The sequence below is a fragment of the Camelus bactrianus genome, chromosome 3 (assembly GCF_048773025.1).
Source record: "Camelus bactrianus isolate YW-2024 breed Bactrian camel chromosome 3, ASM4877302v1, whole genome shotgun sequence".
NCBI lineage: Eukaryota > Metazoa > Chordata > Mammalia > Artiodactyla > Camelidae > Camelus > Camelus bactrianus.
Window position 1 is genome coordinate 25472911 of NC_133541.1, and position 21396 is coordinate 25494306.

Sequence of the window (21396 nt, forward strand, 5' to 3'; positions counted from 1 at the left end):
AAAATAATGAAATAAAAATTTCTTCTTTCATTGTATTATATTTTTCAATCAGCTAATAAGTTGTTAGGACATAAATACCTACATTGCTGAGACTTACTTATAAATGGAATGGTTAGGTATTTTTTGGCCCAAGGGGCACCATGAAAAAATTACTGAGACACTAAGGGAGATGTGAACTATGAAAATTTAGGACCATCTGAGCCTTCAGTCTTCATCTGTAAAATGGAGTAACCACCCCTACCTTCTTTCCCGTTGTGATTGTTTGAACAGCAATTGAGATACTGTATATAACAGATGTAACCTTCATTCTCCACTCCCCCCATCCTAATGAAACCTGGACTAGCTTCCAGATTCCACCCCTCCCTCACACACCCATATGCTTCCAGGAAGCTGAGTCCAGGGGAGCTCCAGGAGTAGGCTGGCTTTATCTAAGATAATTCTACCTTCTCTGCCAAAGACTGGTATAGGGCCAGCTTGTGACTTAACTTGATCCAAGGAGACAAAAGGCAAGGTTTGCTGAAAGCTCTTGAAACTCTCTCTTCTTCTTGATGTTGCTGTGTGTGGAAATGAGAGCCAGATATTACTACCAGGTTAAGGATAAAGCAAACACAGAGAGGATGGCAAGTTGGCAGAGCCAGGAAAATGCAGGGAAACAGGGTCTAAGTGACCAGATTCAGGCCGCCCTAAAACTCACTGTCCTTCTGGACTCTACGTACGTGAGCCAAAACATTTCCCTCTTGTTTTGGATACTGCTACTTGCCATGTAAGCCATCCTGATTTGGTACAGGTAAATTATTTTGCAAATTTATAAAATACAAAGTAATTGCGACTAAAACCTGGAATGTGCTTAGACAGAAGACATGAACACAGGGATAGGAGGCCTGGCTGCAACCAGTCACCTCGTTCTGTAAGAACTGTCACATTTATCACCATACGGTTTGTAGTATCTCATCACTTCCTACATTGTAGGATCAAGACAGTGCAAATAAATGTATATCAAGTGACTATCAAGAACATAATTCCAATGTTTTCATGAATATAATCCCTCTTTCACTAGAATTTGCTATCTTCAACTGCCTGCTTCTCTTCCATTCTTCTTAAAGCTTTCTATTTTCTCCTTACCTGCCCCCTTGCCTACTTCTAAATCTAGTTTCTCTAAAGATAGGTGAAAAAAAGAGGAAGAGTAGCATTTCCTGCAGTCTTAGATTTTTCAGAAGAAAAATATGAGTCATTAACAAAAGCTCCTAACCTTATTCACACACCTTTCTTTAAAAGCTCACAGCCAGTTTTTCAAACATTTTGGATAAAGTCAACCACAAAAATCGATATTCCAAGCTAGTTCCTCTGTTTGTTGAGTTTTTGCCAATTCACTTTTATTCTTTCCCTTACCAATCTCCTCAACAGGTACTTTTTTGAGCACCTATTGTGATGGAACAAAGGCAGAAAGACTTGGTTCATGTCCACTAAGACAGTGGTATTCAAAGTGTGGTCTGAACGGGAAGCATTATATTCACCTGGAAGCTTGGTAGAAACGCAAATTCATGGGCCCCATCCTGCACCCACCACATTAAAATCTCTAGGGGTGGAGCCCTGGAATCTGTGTTTTAATAGTATGCCCAGATGATTGGAAAAGTTATGTAAATTACACTAAAAGCAATTACTATCCTTGGAGATACATGCAAAGTACAATAAGAACATAGAAAGGGTCCCTCAGAAAAGGAGCTAACAATTACTGAGCACTGAGGATGTTCCAGGCACTGTCTCAGACATCACAACGACAGAGTTAGACTTGAACCCAAGGTCTTTCTGACTCCAAAGTTCATAATCATTGTACAAAACTGCCCTAGGGCTGAGAAATGCAGAAAGTGTCACAAAGAAGGCTGTATGTGAGCCAAGTCTGAGTCTGCTTGATCAACAAGCTGCAGCAAAAGGGGTCAGGAGTACTTTAGTCCTGGAAAATGCTGCAGAATATGGAAAGGAATGGAATCAAGAGAGACCATAGCTTACTAGAAACTTCAGGCAGCCCAACATGAAGTGCTGGGGAGCAGGGGGTGGGGTGGGGGGAGGGATGGGACTGGACAGCTATGTAGAAGTCTTATTCTAAACAAAAGGTTGATATATATTATGCAAATGAATTTATGTTTAGTTCTATAGGGAAAAAAGAAGACCACTGGAGAATTTTACAGGACTGTAAAGATGAGTCTGGTGTCAAAAAGATTCCAAGTTAGCACAACAGAAAAAAAAAAAAATGAAGGCAGTGATACTAGAGGTGAAAAGTTGGGAAGTAAGGCTGAGCAGTAGTCCAGGGAAGAGGAAACAGGGGTCTGGATGAAAGCAGCAGTGGGAGGAGAGCAGAGGCATGGATACAGGAGCTCTGACATTCTCTATATACATCTCTACTGACATTCATTCCTTTAATCAATATTCACTGGCCAGGCACTAGTCTAGAAACTGGGGACTTCAGCAATGAATGAAACCTACAAAGTCCTTCATAAAGCTTCCACTCTAGTGTGCATTGCTTAAGACAGAGTGAGGGCTGGCCTTAATCAGAATTAACGTCAGCACTGATATGCTGTGTGAAGGAAAATGAAATAGGGCGAGGGGAGAGCGGGTGAAAAGGCAGCTGCTATTTGAAACAAGGGTCAGGGACACTTGAGCAGTGGCTGAATGAAGTGAGGGGTAAGCTGTGGGACCTCCTGGGGACAGGGAGAGGCAGGATGGGAGTGAGAGCAGAGACTGGTAAAAGAAGTCTAGTAAGACTTTCAAATGGATGATGGTGCAATTTACTGAGAAAGAGACACATTTGGGTGATGCTAACAGGAAGCTACACAGGAGCAGGACTCTCAGCCGAGTGGTCCAAGTGGAGGAGCGGTGGTTACCTGAAGGGAACCTCAAGAACATTTTCTAAAATTCCAGTTCAAAGACACTGGCTGAATGATTTCCTTATCAATTAAAAGGATCAGCTTTTCTATCTAAGAATGTTCATTCTGGTTAACAGGAGAACCTAAAATATTTCAGTAACAAAAGGCTATTCTGGTGATGTTTAAAGAACTCTCTTGAAACCTTTCCACAAACATAAAAGGATGAGTAAACTTCACGGGAAAAAAAAAGCTTTATTTAATAAAAAGCATTATATTAATTCATTTAAAGTATATTATGAACATGTAAGTATTTTAAATCAACAAATATAACCTACTAAGTAATTTGGAAGGCAGAAAAACTGCCACAATTTAGTACAGGTAAACTAAAAATATTCCTAAACCAAAAACCATGATGTTAATCATTTTCAAATTCAATCATTACTCTATAATCAGTCTTGTTACCTGATTAGAATAGTTAGACCACTGTGATACTGTGTTTTCACATTTCCAGGCATAAAATTTTTTAATACTATTCTAAACTATAAATGCAATATTCAGATTCACTTGAATTGTGCAGCTTGAACTTAGAGATTAGCTCTTGGTTTATTACTTTCAATAATTTTATCGGACTTAAGCTGATTGATCTCTTCTTCGCTGAACCCAAACTCTTGAAGTACCTCTTCAGTGTGTTCTCCTACAAAAGGATCCCTTTTGGAAGAAGGGATAGCTGGGGTATTGGACAACAGAGGTGCAGGGCGGGGAATCACGCCCTGCTCCCTATCAGTAATAAATGAGCCCCGATCTTGGTTGTGACCATGATGGGTAACCTCTTCAAAAGTCAGAACAGGAGTCACACATGCATCTGTGCCATCAAAGATCTGACACCACTCTGCCTTTGTCTTCTTTGCAAATACATCTGCAAATTTCTTCTTCATTTCTGGCCAATCAGTTGTGCTCATCTGATGGGGAAGTTCATCAGGCTTTAGCCCAAGTCCTGAGAGAAAAACACAATTTCTTAAATTAGTGTGCTTTGGGTGGAGTGACTATAGTCAATGACAACTGAATGTTGAACTCACCGTATGCTCCCAAATAAGACGTTCTAGAGGAGTTTCTCCAGTGAGTCAAGAGAAGAAATTCAAACCCAACTTGAAGTTAGAGCCAAAGGCTGGAGAAGGTAGTAGGGGCAGAAGGACTCAAACACACTTTCCAAGTCTTTGCCAAGATTTCATTATTTACCTTTCATCAAAAGTTAGTCTATTTTTAAGGGTCCAGTTTCCAGAAATCGATTTCTTTACTCTGAGTAGGTTTTCAAAAATAAATTTTCTCATGATGTTATTATCTGTCACACTGAATTAAAATAACACCGTATTTCATAGTGTTCCCAGATCCTGCAAAAGCTAAAATCTAAACGAATTTGCGTATCACTGCAGGCACACCTCGTTTTATTGTGCTTCACTTTCTTGCACTTCACAGATAATGAATTTTTACAAATTGAAGGTTTGTGCCACAAACCTGTGTGGACCGATTCTGTCGGTGCCATTTTTCCAACAGCATGTCTCTGTGTCACATTTTGTAATTCTCACAATATTTCAAACACTCCACTGGCAAAAAGATTACAACACACTGAAGGTTCAAATGATGGTTAGTATTTTTCAGCAATAAAATGATTTTTTGATTAAGGTATGTATGTTGTCTTTTTAGACAGTCTTATTGCATACTCAATAGACTACAATATAAACATAGTTTTTATATGCACTGGGAAACCAAAAAATTCATGTGACTCGCTTTATTGCAATAGCTGCTTTATTAAGGTAGCCAGAACCCAAACCGCAAAGTCTCCAATGTATGCCTCTATTCTTGTTTTCGAGGAAGCCTAAAGATAAATAATTAAATTCAAGATTGCAATTTTATACATAATATTCATTTCTCTTTTATTTTTGTCCAACAGAGGAGCTCTAGTAGAGCAGTGATATTTGCCTCTTTGCTTTCTTACAACCTTGCTGTCAACTAGGAACAAAGGACTTGTAAAGTAACCAAAGACAAATGTAAATTGTTCCTATAACAAACAGGACAGAAAGGAATCAGCCAGCCAATTAATAGGGGACAGGCAGATTGTTTCTCTCAAGTATAAAGAGCCTTGAAGGGACCCATCAACATAGGGTGCAGAGAGGATGAAAGCATCCACATGGGATTTCCCAGGAAGGATGGCTTCTCTGACCTATGACCGGTCTGGGCTTCCTTTATTGATTATAAGCACCTACCCCTGCAGAAACACCTGAACGCCAGTTCTGATTAAATTATACCCAAAGGGCCACTTTGCTGGGGTTTGGTGTAACTGTCATTTTTATTTCCTCATGCATAAGAGGGTTTCTGAATTTAAACTTTGCATAAATTTAGCCAAGTATAATATTTTGCATGTTTAGCCAAGTTAGTTAAATAATTCTCACCTTTATCACCCTTTCCTCATCTACTGTTCTGAAAAACATATTATAAGCTACTCTGAAGATGCAGAGTAGCTTATAATAAGCTTGATATAAGCTTACCTACAGAGGTAAGAAGACATGAACACTGCAGGCTTTTCTTTGGGTTTGGGGGATATAAGGAAATAAGGAGAACTCATGTAGTTCTGGATAGTTGTGAAAAAACACCTGTGGGATATATAAGTACATTTTTCTCTGTAGCCACTTGTCTCATTCAAATACCAGGGAAGATACAGAGCTATTGTTTCAGGGTGATCACTGTCATCTACAAAGAAATGTTTCTAAGGATGTGTTTCACTTTGCTTTCTCTCTCCTGATAGTCCCAAACTCTGTGACTGAAAAACACATAAAATGAGCAGTTAGCCAAAAGTAGTGATGTAGATCATAGCTACTGCTGGAAACATCTTTGCATGCTTTTTTAAACAGTTTTTCAAAAAAATGAGAATGTGATCAGAATCATAACACTAAATAAAGCTGAAGCCAAGGTGGGAGGGCATAGCTCAATGGTACAGTGTGTGCTTAGCATGCACAAAGTTGTGGGTTCAATCCTTAGCAACTGTTAAAAAAAAAGTGTGTGTGTGTGTGTGTACATATACATATAATTACCACCCTACCCTTTCCTCCTCCAAAACAAATTCTTTCCTGACAGCCTTGTCTGCTGGGGAGGGAGAAACATTTAAAACTGAAGCCAACAGTTCTCTAACAAACATTATACTCGAGATTCCACAGGTCATAGTTTGTATACTGGAAAAATACTAGCCACCAAAAGACCCTAAGTTCCACCCCTGACTCTGACACGCCAGCTCTCCCACTGCCCTGTCAGCCTTGCTTGGCACACAGTTTCCCATCCTGCCCAGGACACACATCAAGTCCACAGGATGAACTACCAGAGGTTCGGGTGGGCTGTTTCCAGTGCCCTTGACCTTCCTATACAGAGGATCCACTCCCCCACGGAACACAATTATAGATTGTGGCTAGTTTTTACAGTATAATTAATATTAAATTTCTGATATTGTGAGTCCACTGACTTCCAGAAACTGGCCTGGGGACTCAGGTACCACTTAAAACTTGGGAAAGTATGTTCTGATGTCCAAAAAAACTACCTTATACAAACACGTATATATACACACATAATTACATAAAATAGTTACTGTTTTTCAGTACATGTCATAAACTTACTGCCCTGTAACACAATATTACGCACATATTAAGCAGTCAAAAATGCATCCCATAAGTATGCAATGATATATATAAAGATTAATGTTTATTAATAATTAATAAATAATAAGCATTATTTGTTATAGTGAAAAACTGGAAAAATGTAAATAAACTTGAATAAGGAAGTGGTTAAATAAATTTTAGGACAGGTATAGAATAGAATATGACATGGCTGCTATATTAAAAGAGGGAGGCTGAAGATCTTTAGGGTTGACAAAAAAGGATGTCTGCTATTCTTTGAATAAAAAAGAGATAGCTATTAATTATAAAATTATATAACCATGTAAATTTATAAATTATAAAAAAAATTTAATTGTGTTTGTATATGTACCAGAAAAGTTCTTGAAGGCCACATCTCAAATGTCCCCAAAGTGGAAAGACAAGGGAGAATTTTTGCCTCTCACTTTACAAACTATTGTTCACATTTTTTTCTAAAAAGCACATTATTTTGAATTTTTTTCATTTTTAAAAATTGTGGTAAAATTTACCATTTTAGTCATCATTAAGAATACAGCACTATGGCATTATGTACATTCATATTGTTCTGGAACCATTAGCACCATCCATCTCCAGAACTTTTCATGTTCCCAAATTGAAACTCAGTACCCATCAAACACTAGCTCCTCATTCCCTGCTTCTTCCAGCCCCTGACAACCATCGTTCTACTTTTTGTCTATGAATCTGACCACTCTAGGTACCTCATATGAACAAAATCATAAAATATTTGTCCTTTTGTGACAAGATCATTTCACTTAGCATAACATCTTCAAATTCATCCATGCTTAACATATGCCAGAATTTCCTTCTTAAGGCTAATATTTCATTGTTTCATATATCTATATATACATATATATGTATATAAATGAAAAACACATTTTGTTTATCCATTCATCTGCTGATGGTCACGTGGGTTGCTTCCACCTTTTAGCTATTGTAAATAACGCTGTGAACATGGATATGCAAATATCTGTTCAAATTCCTGCTTTCAATGCCTTTGGATATATACCCAGAAGTGGAATTGCTGGATCATATGGTAATTCTATGTTTAATTTTGTGAGGAACCACCACACCTTCTTCCACAGTGGCTGCACAATTTTACATTCTCACCAGTAATAATACATAGGGTTCCAGTTTCTCCACATCCTCACCAACACTTGTTATTTTCAGGTTTTCTTTTAATAATATTTTGAAATTTTAAAACAACTTTCAAACATTCTCTATTGCTTATCTGATTTACAACAAGAGCCTCAAGATGTCATGAAATTCTCTGTTTTCAGATTTCTTTGGCCTAGAAAGCAGCAGCGACACAGCATTGTGGAGTCTGTGCTTTACAAAAACCTTGTCTTCAGATAATGAGCGCTAAGTGAAGGTATGGTCTCAAAGATCTCAACACATAAGGTCAAAGAAATAATAAATTAATACTACCTCAAAAAAATCATTACAGATGTGGGGGTTTGTCTGATGAGGCCTGAGAGAGAAATTATGTATATGTGACTAGTAAAAGTATATTTTTGCAAATAAATATTGTAAAAGAAAGAATATGCTGAGGCATTCTGGCAGAGACTACGTGGATTAAGCAAAAACTGATTTGACATGCTAAGCTGACTTACAGCACAAGCCACCTGCCAGCTAAGGATCTTCAGTGAACCTGAGGAGGAGAGGAGGTTAGGGATACCTCAGAAGGCTGTGGCTGCAAAGAGAGGGGGCTGTAAAAAAAAAACAAAACAAAACTTGAGGGGTTACAGAGTTTAGACTCAGAAAGAGAAAACCCAGGAGAAGATGATCAGAAGTCAAGGTGTTGGAGCAATCAGCCTGTTAGAAAAACGTCTTGTTTCGCTTTCAGTACTTCCAGAAAGGGTCATTCATCAAGGTGGAGTGTGGATGTTAGAAATGATCATTCCAAACACACACGTTTTTTTAAAAAAAAAAAAACCAGACACATGACAGAGAGGAGTTAACTTCTGAAACGGCAGAACAGAGACCTTCAAAAATCTGCTCGTGTATAAAAGCAACAAGAACACTAGCACAAATTGGCAGGATCAACTTTTTCATCACTCTAGAAATAGGATGAACTAAAAGCTTGCAACAATCTCAGGAGCATATTCAAGAAAAAATGACTGAATCTTAGTAAGAGCAGTGAGCCTCGGTGCTAATCTCATCCCTCTCTCAGCTCTGTGGTAGCCCACAGGCTCTCAACTGCAGTGGCTGTGAAAACCAGTAGGATCAACAGCCAAGGAGGATGGGGCAAAATAAGGATGGAGCTCCCCCCACATCCCATCCCCAGCGAACTACCACTGTTTGGCCTGTCTGACAGCCCCCTGGAAATCTCCATCCTCAGGGCTTGTCTTTATTTGATCTGACGCAGAGCTCACACTGCCCTATTCCTGAAATATTTATCAAAAAAAAAGTTAGTTTCAACTGTCATTTGGAATTGCCTGATGCATGGTGATAATAAAATTCAACTGACGATTAGCCAACTTTATTACTATATTTAAATTCTCTATGGACAAAACCACAAGATTTGCGTAAGGTGCAAACCCCACTGAGTATGTCCCAGCTCCTTCCCGGGGCCCTGTACCACCAGCAAGGGGGTGTTGCTCCCAGCCCTCAGCCCCTCGTGCAGCACTGTTCTGTCCAGAATTTTGAATTAAGACTTCTAGTCTTAGTTTTAATTTCAGGACCAAAAACAAAACAAAACAAAACAAAAATATGATCTAGATAAATCATTCTGTTCTACAGCTCTTCCAACTATATTTAAATTGGTGAAGTTAATACAGCTGATCATAACATGCTTTCTAACGCTTGCAAAAATAATCATTTCAGCTATGTACAAATTAACTCTGAGTAGCATTTTGCATCTGAAAAGCTACCAAACAGAACAAAAGAACTCTAAACTTAAAGCTGAAAGATAAATGAGCTGCAACCAGCTGGTCACACCACTTCAAAGTATATTTTAAAACTTCTCAGATACTGAATTATCTGTAAACTTTTAAATTCAAACTTTCACAGGACCCAAATAACTTCAGTCCAATTATTTCATCAGGGAAGAAGAGATTCCAAATTTTCCTAACTTTTGGCAACATGTCAAGAAAGGTAAACTGCGGAAGCATCAAATAATGGTAACATATTCCAACAAGATGTCATTCCCCAAAGTGTCTCTGTGCTCTGGTGACCCCTCTGTCACTGAAGCACCATGAGGGACATAGTCTAGCAAGGAACCAAAACTGGTAGAGCCAGCAGATCATCTCCAGGGAGGGGTAAGATGTGGGCACACAAGGGAGACGTAAATATCCAACACTACTGAGTGTGAAATGTAATAAAGACATTGAACTCCCACAAAAGGGACTGTTTTTTAATCTAAGTTATTTTAGAGACTGGAAAAATTACTCGCCAATTTAAAAGATGGGGGAAGGGACCCACAATATAATGATGGCTATAATGGGACATTTAATAAAAGACATCATGAATTTCAACAGGCCTCAAAACAGAGGCTAAAAAGCTTCTGCAGAAAAGAGGTAGGTGACAGTCACTCACCCTTGATGAGCAGCTCATAGAACTGGGGCTCTATTGCTCCAACAGCCATGAACCCCCCGTCGGCCGTCCTGTAGGTTGCGTAGAAAGGCGCTCCCCCATCTAACAGGTTCTGCCCCCGAGGCTGGCTCCACAGTCCCAGGGATTTCCAAAGAAAAGACCCTAGATATGCTGTTCCCTCCACCTTTGAAGAAACAGAATACAGTAGGAATCCAGATAATTCGACTATAAAAAGCATGATTGATTTCTGGTTGGGTTTTTGAAAAACACTCGTGTAAAAATGCTTATCTTAAATATAGGAAGATTGCATCTAATTATACAACTTCCTTACTATTTTGATAGGGTGAGTTAGAGCAGGCATATGGCAGAGTGAGTTTCTGCACTTTTCAGTTCAGGAAATACTACTCAGCAAAGACTTAAAAGAATGATTTTTGTTCTTCTTTTCAAGTAAGATTGGCAAAATGATAATTTTTGAAGCTAAGTGAGGGTACATGGACATTCAGTATATATTCTTTTTAATTTTACATATATTAAAAACCATCAGAATAAAAAAGTTGAAAATAAAGCAAAAACGTTTTTAAAAATCCATCACCTGATCTCAATACCTATAAACACATACACACAGATATATGAAGCGTATCACATTTTAAAGGTAAATCACATGACAGTTAAATTTCGTTTAGTTTGACTCCAAGCCTAAGAAAACAAATTTGAGTATTTAATATATCTTAATTTTAATAATCACTAAAAAGGTACAAAATAAACATACTATGGGTGGCAGGTATATGCGTTTTCTGAGTACAAACTAGTTTGGGAATGCCAACTCCCACTGAGTCCTGAAGTAACAGGAATGGATTCGCATCCTCAGATATGATTATCTCTAGGCTGGATGCCCTGGGCCACGTAAAGAACACACTTCCCTATCTTTATGGCTTTATGATCCTAACAGTTCCAGAATCCCAGGGAGAAGGCCATCAAAGTATCCTTGTCTCTGAGGTTACAAACAGAGGGACCCCATTCCAACTGTGAGCATGGAATTTCTCACTGGCTGTGAAACAAATACAAAATATACCTTTATGTACATCCCAACGGGAATTTCTCACTGGCTGTGAAACAAATACAAAATATATCTTTATGTACATCCCAACGTTCCCTTTTAACTTGAAAGCTCACGCACACTTGAATTCGTGGGTCTGACATCCGTTGTCACTGAATAGTGGAGTTTGTGTAAGTGGCCTATGGTGTTGCTTTTTCTGAAACAGGGTTACGTAGATCTTAAAGGATCCCCATGTTTACACACACACACACACACAAAGATATAACCTCTTTTATACAATGGATGTACTGATGAGTCTGTTGAAAAAAGATGCCCTCATGGCATCACAGGTCTAGTTTGGCTCACTCAGGGTGCAAAAGCACTCTCATCTAATCCTGCCTTTACTTGGTGCCACAGGAGGATACACGACAGGGACACAGCAGTGTAATCCTCACCTCTCCACGAGGCTGCCCGGCACACGCTTCTCTTGCTGCCTCACCCATGGGTAGTGTTTGCCGCCACAGACGCGAGCCCTCGACACAGGGAAACTGCAGCCTCGGTTCCCCGACCTTTTACATTGTTCTCCTCAAGTGGACCAATGGTCTGCGTGCCAACACACAGCCCCCCGGTCGGATGCGCTGCCCCAGATCAGGGGTAAACACAGCAAAATCGCCCCCCACATTCCACAGTTTCCAAGGGAACAGTATGATGAAGAGACGACTCCAGGTCCTCACCGGCAGGCCTGGGTTAAGGATTCTGCAGCTCAAGTCAATTGAAAACTACTGGCTTAAAAGAATAAGGTATCTGTTCCCCTCTAATCAGCTTTTATAACTGTTTGTATCACAAGGGCCCCCAGAGATGGGGCGGTAATGAATATGAGGCTTTACTGATCCACTTGACCTTGAGTTTTCAGCCAGCACTCACTGTGCCCTAACGTGAATGTGAACCTTAAACAAAGTTCACAACATTTTCACATACACTAAGGCCCTACTGTCTTCCTAATCATCACGTCATTCTGATCAGACGCAGTCTGATGAAAGCAGCAATTATCTTTTACTTATATTGGACTATAAATAAGAAATCACATGTTATTAGTAAATTATTCAGATTATTACCTAGTAAGTATTTAGCCTTAAATTCCCTTCAAACTCCCAAGGCCTCAGGCTTGTTCTTAGTTCTTTCCTGTTGGACCAAGGGCCATGCTCAGAGGGCAGGAAAGGGCAGTGACTAATTCTGGGCTTTCATGCCCGTGAGGGAGTCAAACTGCTCAGAGGCGGTGTGTCTAACCTGTTCCAGCCACCTGTTTGAGAAGGTAGTAAGCCTCCTCGAGTCTATGAGTCTTCTAGTACCAAGCGGGAGTGCGCATCCCTCCTTAAGGGAGCCGTGAAGGTCAGAGGAGGACAGATGTATGCAAAGCACCTAGCCTTGTGCCCGGACTGCAGCGGGTAGAAACCTGACCCTGCTCCCACTACCAGCGCCTGTCGGGCCAGGCCCAGGCCTGGAGGTAGATGCGGGGAGCTGCCTCAAAGACTGAGGGTCGAGCACTCAGGGGTTAACAACCCTGTTTGCAAGACATAGCCCTGGGAAACTTGCTCTGCAAAGATTCCCTGTCCCGCCACCCCACCTTAAAGATTGTAGATTAACAGGTGTTTGTCCTGGAAGAGGATCTGGACTTTGTTCCTTGCCCAAGGAAAACAAGATAAGGAAAGCTTGACATCTTAATTTATGACTACAATAAATATGTCCAAAACAGCACTGTAAAAGATCTTGAGGCACACTATGTAACCCTCCTTGGTATGCAATGTTTTTTCTTCTTAATCATTATAAAAAGGATTGCTGAATAAACCACGGCGGCAGTGTCAGGTCTCTGCCTCGGCAGGCTGCAAGACCCGTCCCTCTCGATCCCATTCTTTGTGTGTGTGTCTGTTCTTTTTTCCTAGTTGTGGTGACCTCGCCTTCAGACCTGTTCGTTTTGCCAGCAGGCTCCGGCAGGTAGAGATCAGTCACACACCACTCCTACTGAAATCCCTCGGAGAGGAACACAAAGCTCAAGGCACAATGTGAATGTATCTGTTAGGCAGTGTCACAAGGCCCAGAAGCAGCAGGGGGCAGGGAGTGATGGGCCTGGGAGGAGAAGGGAGCAGAGAGGGGATCTGCCCACCCACTCCCCAAGCGCAGCTCTCCCGCCCCCTTTCCCAGCGGACCGCAGTCTCAGGTGGTTCCCAAAGGACTCTGGAACCTGCTTCTGGTGCCCAGCTTCGGGGATTCCATCTGGGTATCTGATAGGCAGATCAAACTTGAAATGACCAAAACTGCATTCCTTTTCTTCTTTCTTTTTTTTTTTTTTTTTTTTTTGTATCTATATATTGTTAGTGAAGTATAGTCAGTTTACAATGTGTCAGTTTCTGGTGTACAGCACAATGCTTCAATCATACACGAACATACATATAACCGTTTTCATATTCTTTTTCACTGTAAGTTACCACAAAATATTGAATATAGTTCCCTGTGCTATACAGTATAACCTTGTTGCTTATCTATTTTATATATATTAGTTAGTATCTGCAAATCTGGAACTCCCAATTTATCCCTTCCACCCCATTCCCCCTCTGGTAACCATAAGTTTATTTTCTATGTCTGTGAGTCTGTTTCTGTTTTGTAAATAAGTTTTTATGCCTTTTTTTTTTTTTTAAAGAACTTTTCTTCTAATAATAGTAATAACAAACTCTTTACAGAGTGTCTCCTCTAAGACAGCTGTTGTGGGAGTGCAAACTTGGGTTCACAAACTTTGATATTGCAATGATTGCTTTTACCAAATCATATTCTCACCTTTATGTATTTTCACCTTTATGTAAACACGTAAGAAATGTATAATCAAAACCAATGCTTTCTATATTTGACTTTATACTGCTACCTAAAAGCAAAAAGTCCAAAAGCTTAAAAGACTGAAATCTCAATACCAGTCACCACTTTACCTGTGGAACTCAGCTCAGTTGCCTGGAAGCTGCTTTGCCAGCAGCAATCTGCTACAACCTGTCTCCTCCCCATAAAAAGCAGAGACATGCTTTGCTTAGTGCGAGGTCATAGATTCAGGGCTGCTTGTGCTTATGGAAAACCATAATTCGTCCCAGGCCCTAACTGGCAGGACACGCTTCGTTTATCAGGCCTAGGCGGATCGTGTAGGCTGCTCCTGCTCACAGAAGACTGATGCAGCCCTTAGCTGGGAACAGCTGGGCTGCTTCGTGTGCTTAGACGATTTCTGATTATTGCATGGAGACTCTGTGGTGGTCCGGATTTTCATTATCAATTGTTCGGAACACTGTAACCTTGCTCATGATTGTCTGAGGTTGAAAATAACCGTTTGTACTATCAATACTGGAACCTTCTCCCTAAGTGTAAATTAAGATTATGTTTCTGTTTTTCACGAACTGAAGCTACTGACCTGCATCCCTGCACATACACCATGTCCCTCACTCATTCCTATGACATGTTTTACTTTCTTTGTTTGACTATTCTCAATAAATACAAGAGCTTTGGAGGAGCTCGGGGAGTTGGTCTCTGGCTCCCTCTCACTCTCTTGACCTCATAAAGTCTTGAGTAATTTTGTTCTTCCGTGGTGGGACTTTTGCTGGACAAAACTCATGACGAACAGAACCCACAAGCTGTTATTTACGTAACAGTGAAAAACAGATGGACTCATTTAATTCTCTGACAACACTGTGAGGTAGAAACCACTGTTATCTCCATTTACAAAGAAGGAAACTGAGGAAGGGAAGCTAAGTAACTTACCCCAAATCACAGACCTAGTAACAGCAGAGCTGGGGTGGGGGAAGCTGGCCACCGGAGTCTGTGCTCTGGATGCCTCCTTCAGCATGCCTCCCCCAGGGCACCAGTGACACCACCTTCTAGGCCTTCCAAGCCAGAAAGAGGGGAGCCAACCTTGATGCCTCCCACTCCCTTCACCACCAATACATCATCAAATCCCAGCAATTTTACATTTCAGAAGTAAATCCTTAAATCCAGACCCATTCTACCATGAACCATTTTAGTACCTGCCTTTATCTCTCAGCAATAATCCAGTAACTGGTCCCTCTGCCTCCAGTCTTGTCTCCATCACATCCATTCTCCACCCTACCTCCAAAGATCTGTCCAAAGGCAAACGTGTAGTCATGCTGGACTGGGCTCCCATCAACTAGCTGTGAGAACTTGGGCAAATTTCTATGCTTCAGTTTCCTCTTCTTTAAAATAACAATGTATTCCAAGTAAAATTGTTTTGAAATCACACAGGGGGAAATCACACAGGAAAAGTGCCTAGGATAACACGAGGCAAGTGCTCAGTGTATGACGCTGAAAACACTGGAGCATCATGACATCCCCGATGCAAGGCAGGAGGCAGGTCTACACTGGTCCCTTTCACTTGAGTATCATTAAGAATCTTTTCTACCTGCTGAGGGAGACTTTCGGAGCCCAGGTTCGAAGGAAGACTGCTGGAAAACCATATTCTAAGCACAAGTGTGGGGAAAATTCTTGAAACACAACATAGAAATCAGGTGAATCATGGAACCTCTAGAAAACTGACTCCACATAGATGACTAAAATATGACATTCTGACATGTCAAAGATATGAAGCTGTTTTAAAGAAAAAGCCACCCTTGGTAACTTGGATTCAAATTTCAGTTCTCATTTATCTTGTCTTGTTCAGAAGAGGACTTGAGGCAGCCATATAGCATCCTGCATACAACTGGCAGGCTTATCATTTCCCCCACTTAACACTTACCATGCTTGCATCAATGACCTGACCTCTGCCAGAGTGTGTGCGTTCAAACAGAGCCAGCATGATGCCCAGTGCACATATAAGGCCACCACCAGCAAAGTCAGCCAGGAGATTCAGCGGGGCGTATGGATTCTCACCACTTCTGCCAATTTTTGACAGAACACCTACATCATTAAAAAAAAAAAAAAGTGGGAACACTAACTATAAATTTAATGTCTCTTTTAAATAAATACATGAACATCTAAGGGGAACACCAATCTCTCTAGTTGCTGACATAAGTGAAAACAAATACTTAATGCTTTTCTAAATCTAAACTTGTTCAGCATATTTATAAGCAAGCCTTCCCTCTGAAAAAAGTTCCTTGTTTTGTTTTTGGTTTCATGTTCTCTAAAACTTTATTCCAATGAATGTATTCAGAATTCTATTGCAAAGGTTTTATTCACTGGGTTTGGGGAAGAAAATGGTTGTTATGCATTGACTTTCTGGCTTTACACCCATATAATGCACTTCTATTCTTATAAGAAAGAAATGCAAGAAAACAAACATAAGAAAAAGAAAAGGAATTAAACTTTTAAATAGATATGAAAAGCCAATTCTACACTCACTGTTTTCCTCAGCCTTTGAATGTGGACACAGAAAATTTGAGACTTTCTTTATTCAGCAACACAGTTCTTAGAAATCTAGAATTAGGCCATTCTAAGACATGTTCTTACAGGCAAAAATTCTAGTAAGGTGATATTATGACCTGAAAACCACGGGTTTTTTCTAGTATCCACAGAATTTCTAAAATGGCAACTCAGACAATGATTCTCAATAAAGTAGGGGAGAAGGGGTTTCAAACTATATTAGGATTTTCAAACCACAGAGCAATCATTTCTAGTACCACCAAGTCTCTTCCCTCCTAGCTGGGGCTTGCTGGAGAATTCACTCCACAAGTGTAGTAAGTAAATGTTACTAGTGACAGTATACCATCCCTTCAATGTGTTCAGGCAGGGAGAGGTCGAGAACAACTATTCCAAGACAAACTAATCCTTTTAAAACAACCACATGCTCTTTATTGATTCTGATAAATATTTAAATCTTCACCTTAAAAAAATTCTTTTTAATCAGTGCACTCGTAGATCTTGACTGGGAACAAAATAAAAAGCATAGAGAAATTATTTTTTCCAAAATACCTGACAAAGCCAAATAGTTGATGTCATGTCCTGCTACCCTAGAGAATCTTCCTGACTGGCCAAATCCACTCAACCTGGCGTAGATGAGCTTTGGATTCTCCCTCTGCAGAATCTCTGGGCCGAGCTGGAGTTTTTCCATGACACCTTAAGAGAAAAGTTACAAATTGTTTTTAAGCCAGCATGAACTGAGAGCCTCCTTCAGAACGCCTGTGACAAACGTAAAACAGCACTGTTGCCAGGAATACCAATAACATTTGTTGTGGGTTTACAGGGTTTTCAGTAACTAAGGACCCAAAGGCTGAAGCCCCCATTTCTGGAATGTGGGCTTCTGCCCCAAGGTGCTATCTCCCTCTAGCACCATCCGCACCCCTTCAGGCATACCCAAGCCTCCTCGATCCTCAGAGTGGACACTTCCTCCCTCTAGTTGGTCCCTTAATAGTTCCCCAAATTGTCTCCTTGGTGATCTATCAGAAATGGTCTGCTCTCTTGGAAGTTACGCTAGGTCTTCATTTGATCAAAAATTCATTTTTGGACAAGCTGCTATTCCTTTTAGGATCTTTTCTCTGTCCATGCCCGCATCAGTGCCTACCACTTTCTACCTTGTGCTGTACTTGTGTGTGTGTGTATATATATATATATTCCATCTCCTCTATCAGCTCAGAAGCTCCTGTGGCAGGATTCATGCCTCATCAGTTTCCACGGGCCTCTAAAGTGCCTTGCATCAGTACCTCTACACAAAAGCTCAATAAGTATCTGTGAAAAGAAAGATTTGCTACAACAGCATTTAATTGCTCTTAAGTTACCAGCAAGTACAGCTGACCTGGGAACAAGGCCGGTTTGACCTGTGCAGGTCTGCTTAAATGCAGACTTTCTTCAACAGTAAATACCATTACCCAGCCTGTGGTTGGGGAATGCCGAGGAACTGCAGATAGAGGACCGTGATACCATAAAGAGTAGATAATAAATTGTAAATGATAATTAACACAAGAAGTCTAGTTCTCCACCTAGATAAACATCAGCCACAATCCCCTCCCCTGGCAGCTATGTCTGTATTCACATATTTAACCATGTTGAGCCTCCTTCAACTTCAAATAGGCATTATTAAATTATGATACAATCCTAATTATTAAATTACTATTACAATACTCAAATCTGGCTGTGAGGGTAAATGAGTTAACATGTTTAAATGTACCTGGTGCCCTAGAGACATTCATTTCATTCACCAAATGTTTAGTGCCTCTCTGTTATCCAACAGGCAAAGATTTGGATTTGGATTTGGATTTAAGCAAGACAACTCTGGTGGTCTTCTGAGAACAGATTGGAGTGGTGCCAGACCCAAGTATCAGCTTTAAAAAGGCTGTTACAACAGTGTCGAGGAAGCTGTAGCAGGTGTGGAGAGAACCCTGAGTCACAGAAAGCAGAATGACTCGGTGGGTGATAACTGAAAGCTGGTGAGGGGAAAGGAAGGTGTGGAGTTCTCGATGAAGTACAAGTTTCTGATTCAGGCAACTGGGTGGATCTTGGTTCCATTCACTGAAATAAATAATACAGAAGGGGGAGATGCCATTTTAGGAGGGAAGAGGATGGGCTTGGTTTGGAATATGTGGAAGTTGCAGTGCCTGGGGTAGTGCTGGAGAGATGGGCAGGACCTGTACATTCTGGCGGTCTGTGGTCCTAACAGAAGTGGGTACAGTTATAGATTTGGGCATCCTCTGCCCAGAAGACAACGGGAATAGATACGGTAGCTCCAAGAAACAAAGTGTAAAGGAAACTAAGCTAAAGCTAGAACTTGGGAACACCAGCTTTTACGGGAGGGAGAGTTAGCCTGGGTCTGTGGATGGCTTTACAGGGCACATCAAGCCCCAAAACGGCAGCAAAATGACTATGTACCTATGTGCAGTTTTCCGGGGAAAGCCTCTCTGGCTTTCGTTTGATTCTCATTGGGTTCATGACCCTCAAGCAAATAGAAATGGGCGACTGGAGAAAAGAGGAACTTGGGAAGGAGTCAGAGAAAGGGACAAGAAGATCAGGGCAACAGCAGTATCTCAGACTCCGAGTATGTAAGACTGTCTCAGGGGGCGAATGATCACCAAGAACAGAAAGGTGTAGAAAGACACGGAAGGGAAGGGCTCCTGGGGCAAAAGGGCAAAAGTGTGCCCGGCGCAGCCTCAGGCCGTCCGGTCCGGCGCCCTCCCTTCCTCGGGGCCCTGGCCCCGCCCGGCCCCGCGTCGGGGGCTCACCGTGGCGGAAGGGCTCCAGCACCACGTCTGCCCGGGCGCACAGGCGCCGCAACACCGCCGCTCCCCGCGGCTGCTTCAGGTCCACCACCAGCGAGCGCTTTCCTCGGGCCAAGGTGCTCGGGTCAACGCGGACGCGGGGCCGGTCCACACGCACCACCTGCGCCCCGAAGTCCGCCAGGACCATACCGCAGAACGGGGCCGGGGCCAGGCCCGCTAGCTCCAGGACCGAAACGCCCCGCAGCGCCATTGACCTCCGCACAGTCTCCCGAAGGCGAGGAAGACTGAGCAGCCGGCGCCCTCCGCCCTCCGCCCTCCAGCCCGGGTGCGCGCCCCGCCTCCCTCCCTCGTGCGCCTGCGCGCTGCCGCGGAGCCCGCGCCTTGGCGCGCTTCCCAGGTCGCGGGCGCCGGGTCAGCTGAGCAGCTTGTTTTCGTCCCATGCTGGGTTCCAAATTGTGTTCTGGGCTTGGCTTTACGAGCCTGAGACCTGTCTTCGTCTTCCCAGGACGCTTTTACTCTCATTGTTGCGATCCCCACCGCTGTGCTGTTTGGGACCCTACCTCTGTCCTGCCCTGGAGGAAAAAAAAGCATATAAATATTTAAGAAAGTGGCATGTAAAATACTCAAAACTGAGTTCATAAAATAAATTTAAGGGGTAAGGGTATAGCTCTCAGGCACGAGGTCATGGGTTCAATCCCCAGTACCTCCATTGAAATAAATAAACCTAATTACCCACCCCAAATAAATATAAAGACGAAACTACATAGCTTTGATTTTTTAAAAAAATTGTTGAGAAGAACCATGCTATGGTATTTTCTTCAGTGAGCTGCAAACTATTTTCACCACTTTTACTTCTTACCCACCCAGTGATTTCCTCCACACACGGCTTGAGTAATGTGGACTATTAAAAAAAAAAAAACTTAGAGCGGGCAGTGCTCATCAGAGCCAAACGAGAGAGCTTTAAAAAATTTTTGATTTGGCACCTGCCATTTCTATGGATAATTATGGTTTCAAGTTTTTTATTCTAATGCACTGTTTTAAAAAGTACAATAAAATAATCACAAATAGCCCCACTCCTTGCAGTTAGGAGTGCACTAGGAACTAGGGAGAAACACAGAGAAAAGGCGGAGGCAAAGCGAAGAAATTGATTGGCTTTACCTTAAAGCCCAGTTGGTTGTTTGTATTTGGTTCTTAACCTTTGATTTCCTAACTGAGGCGTTTACCGGGTTAAACTTGATTTGCTTACAGAGGCTGCAAGGGCATTAGAGCCACATCCTCTAATGACCTCCTTGTTTAATGAAATCCCCCGGCTCCCCCCTCCCCCGTCCCTTGCTATCCCATGTTCCTACCTTTGTTCAGGCATAAGTTTCCTTAACTCCTCCTCTTGTTTTATTTTTATTTTGAGAAACTTGAAAGAAGAAAGTACAAAATGATATAGCAGACATCCAGCACACTATTTTTTCATAGTGGCTTCCAGTCTATTTTTCTAAAAAATAAACAGTACAGATAAACTTTGAGCTAACACCCAGGATCAGATTCACGTGAGCCAGAGGTCTAAGTAGCATGAAACTTTACTAATAAGCTCAAAGATACAGGTCACGGAAAAGCTCAGACAAACCAGAAGTCTGGGAAATCTCACACTACAGGTCCTTCTGATGCAGGAAAACAGATATGGGGCGTCAGGAGGGCTCTGTCCCAGGTCTCGATTGAGCCCCTGGGACGTGCCCTGCCAAGTGTGGGTCCTTGGCTTCGTGCAGGAAAGAATTCAAGAGCGAGCCACAGTTGAGTGAAGGTAGATTTATTTAGAGAGATACATTAAAAGGCAAGAGAAAGGCCACAAGGTGTGGGGGTTGGGTGCTCAGATTAAAAGTAGGTAGGTACACACTCCATAGACAGAATGTCGGCCGTCTCCGAAGAGGGGGAGAGAGGGGCGGCCACGAGGCCCGTGTTGCTGGTTTTTATGGACTTGGTGGTTTCATATGCTAATAAGTGGAAGCACCAGTCTAAGGGGAAGGGGCTGGGATTCCCAGGAAGTTGGCCATTTCCCACTCTTTGATCTTTTGTGGCTAGCCTTGGGACTGCCA

The 21396-nt window shown here is 41.7% G+C and overlaps 1 protein-coding gene across 1 annotated transcript; it reads right to left on the minus strand.

Moving 5' to 3' along the window:
- Positions 1-3093: 3093 nt before the first annotated feature.
- Positions 3094-19643, minus strand: AMACR (alpha-methylacyl-CoA racemase). Its single transcript, XM_010955552.3, has 5 exons — positions 19316-19643; positions 17076-17219; positions 15904-16064; positions 10094-10274; positions 3094-3855 (listed from the first exon to the last, which is right to left on the minus strand). The coding sequence occupies exons 1-5, from the start codon at positions 19560-19562 to the stop codon at positions 3446-3448; spliced, it is 1143 nt and encodes a 380-aa protein (XP_010953854.1). The 5' UTR covers positions 19563-19643; the 3' UTR covers positions 3094-3445.
- Positions 19644-21396: the final 1753 nt, after the last annotated feature.

Bases quoted from the DNA above. Each gene is read 5' to 3' on its own strand.
- AMACR (XM_010955552.3), bottom strand. From the start codon at position 19,562: ATGGCGCTGCGGGGCGTTTCGGTCCTGGAGCTAGCGGGCCTGGCCCCG. The intron at 10,275-15,903 runs GTAAGTGTTAAG...GTTTCTTCAAAG, and splicing joins AGGTCATTGATGCAAGCATG to GTGGAGGGAACAGCATATCT. The intron at 3,856-10,093 runs GTGAGTGACTGT...TTTTTCTCTCAG, and splicing joins CTATGAGCTGCTCATCAAGG to GACTTGGGCTAAAGCCTGAT.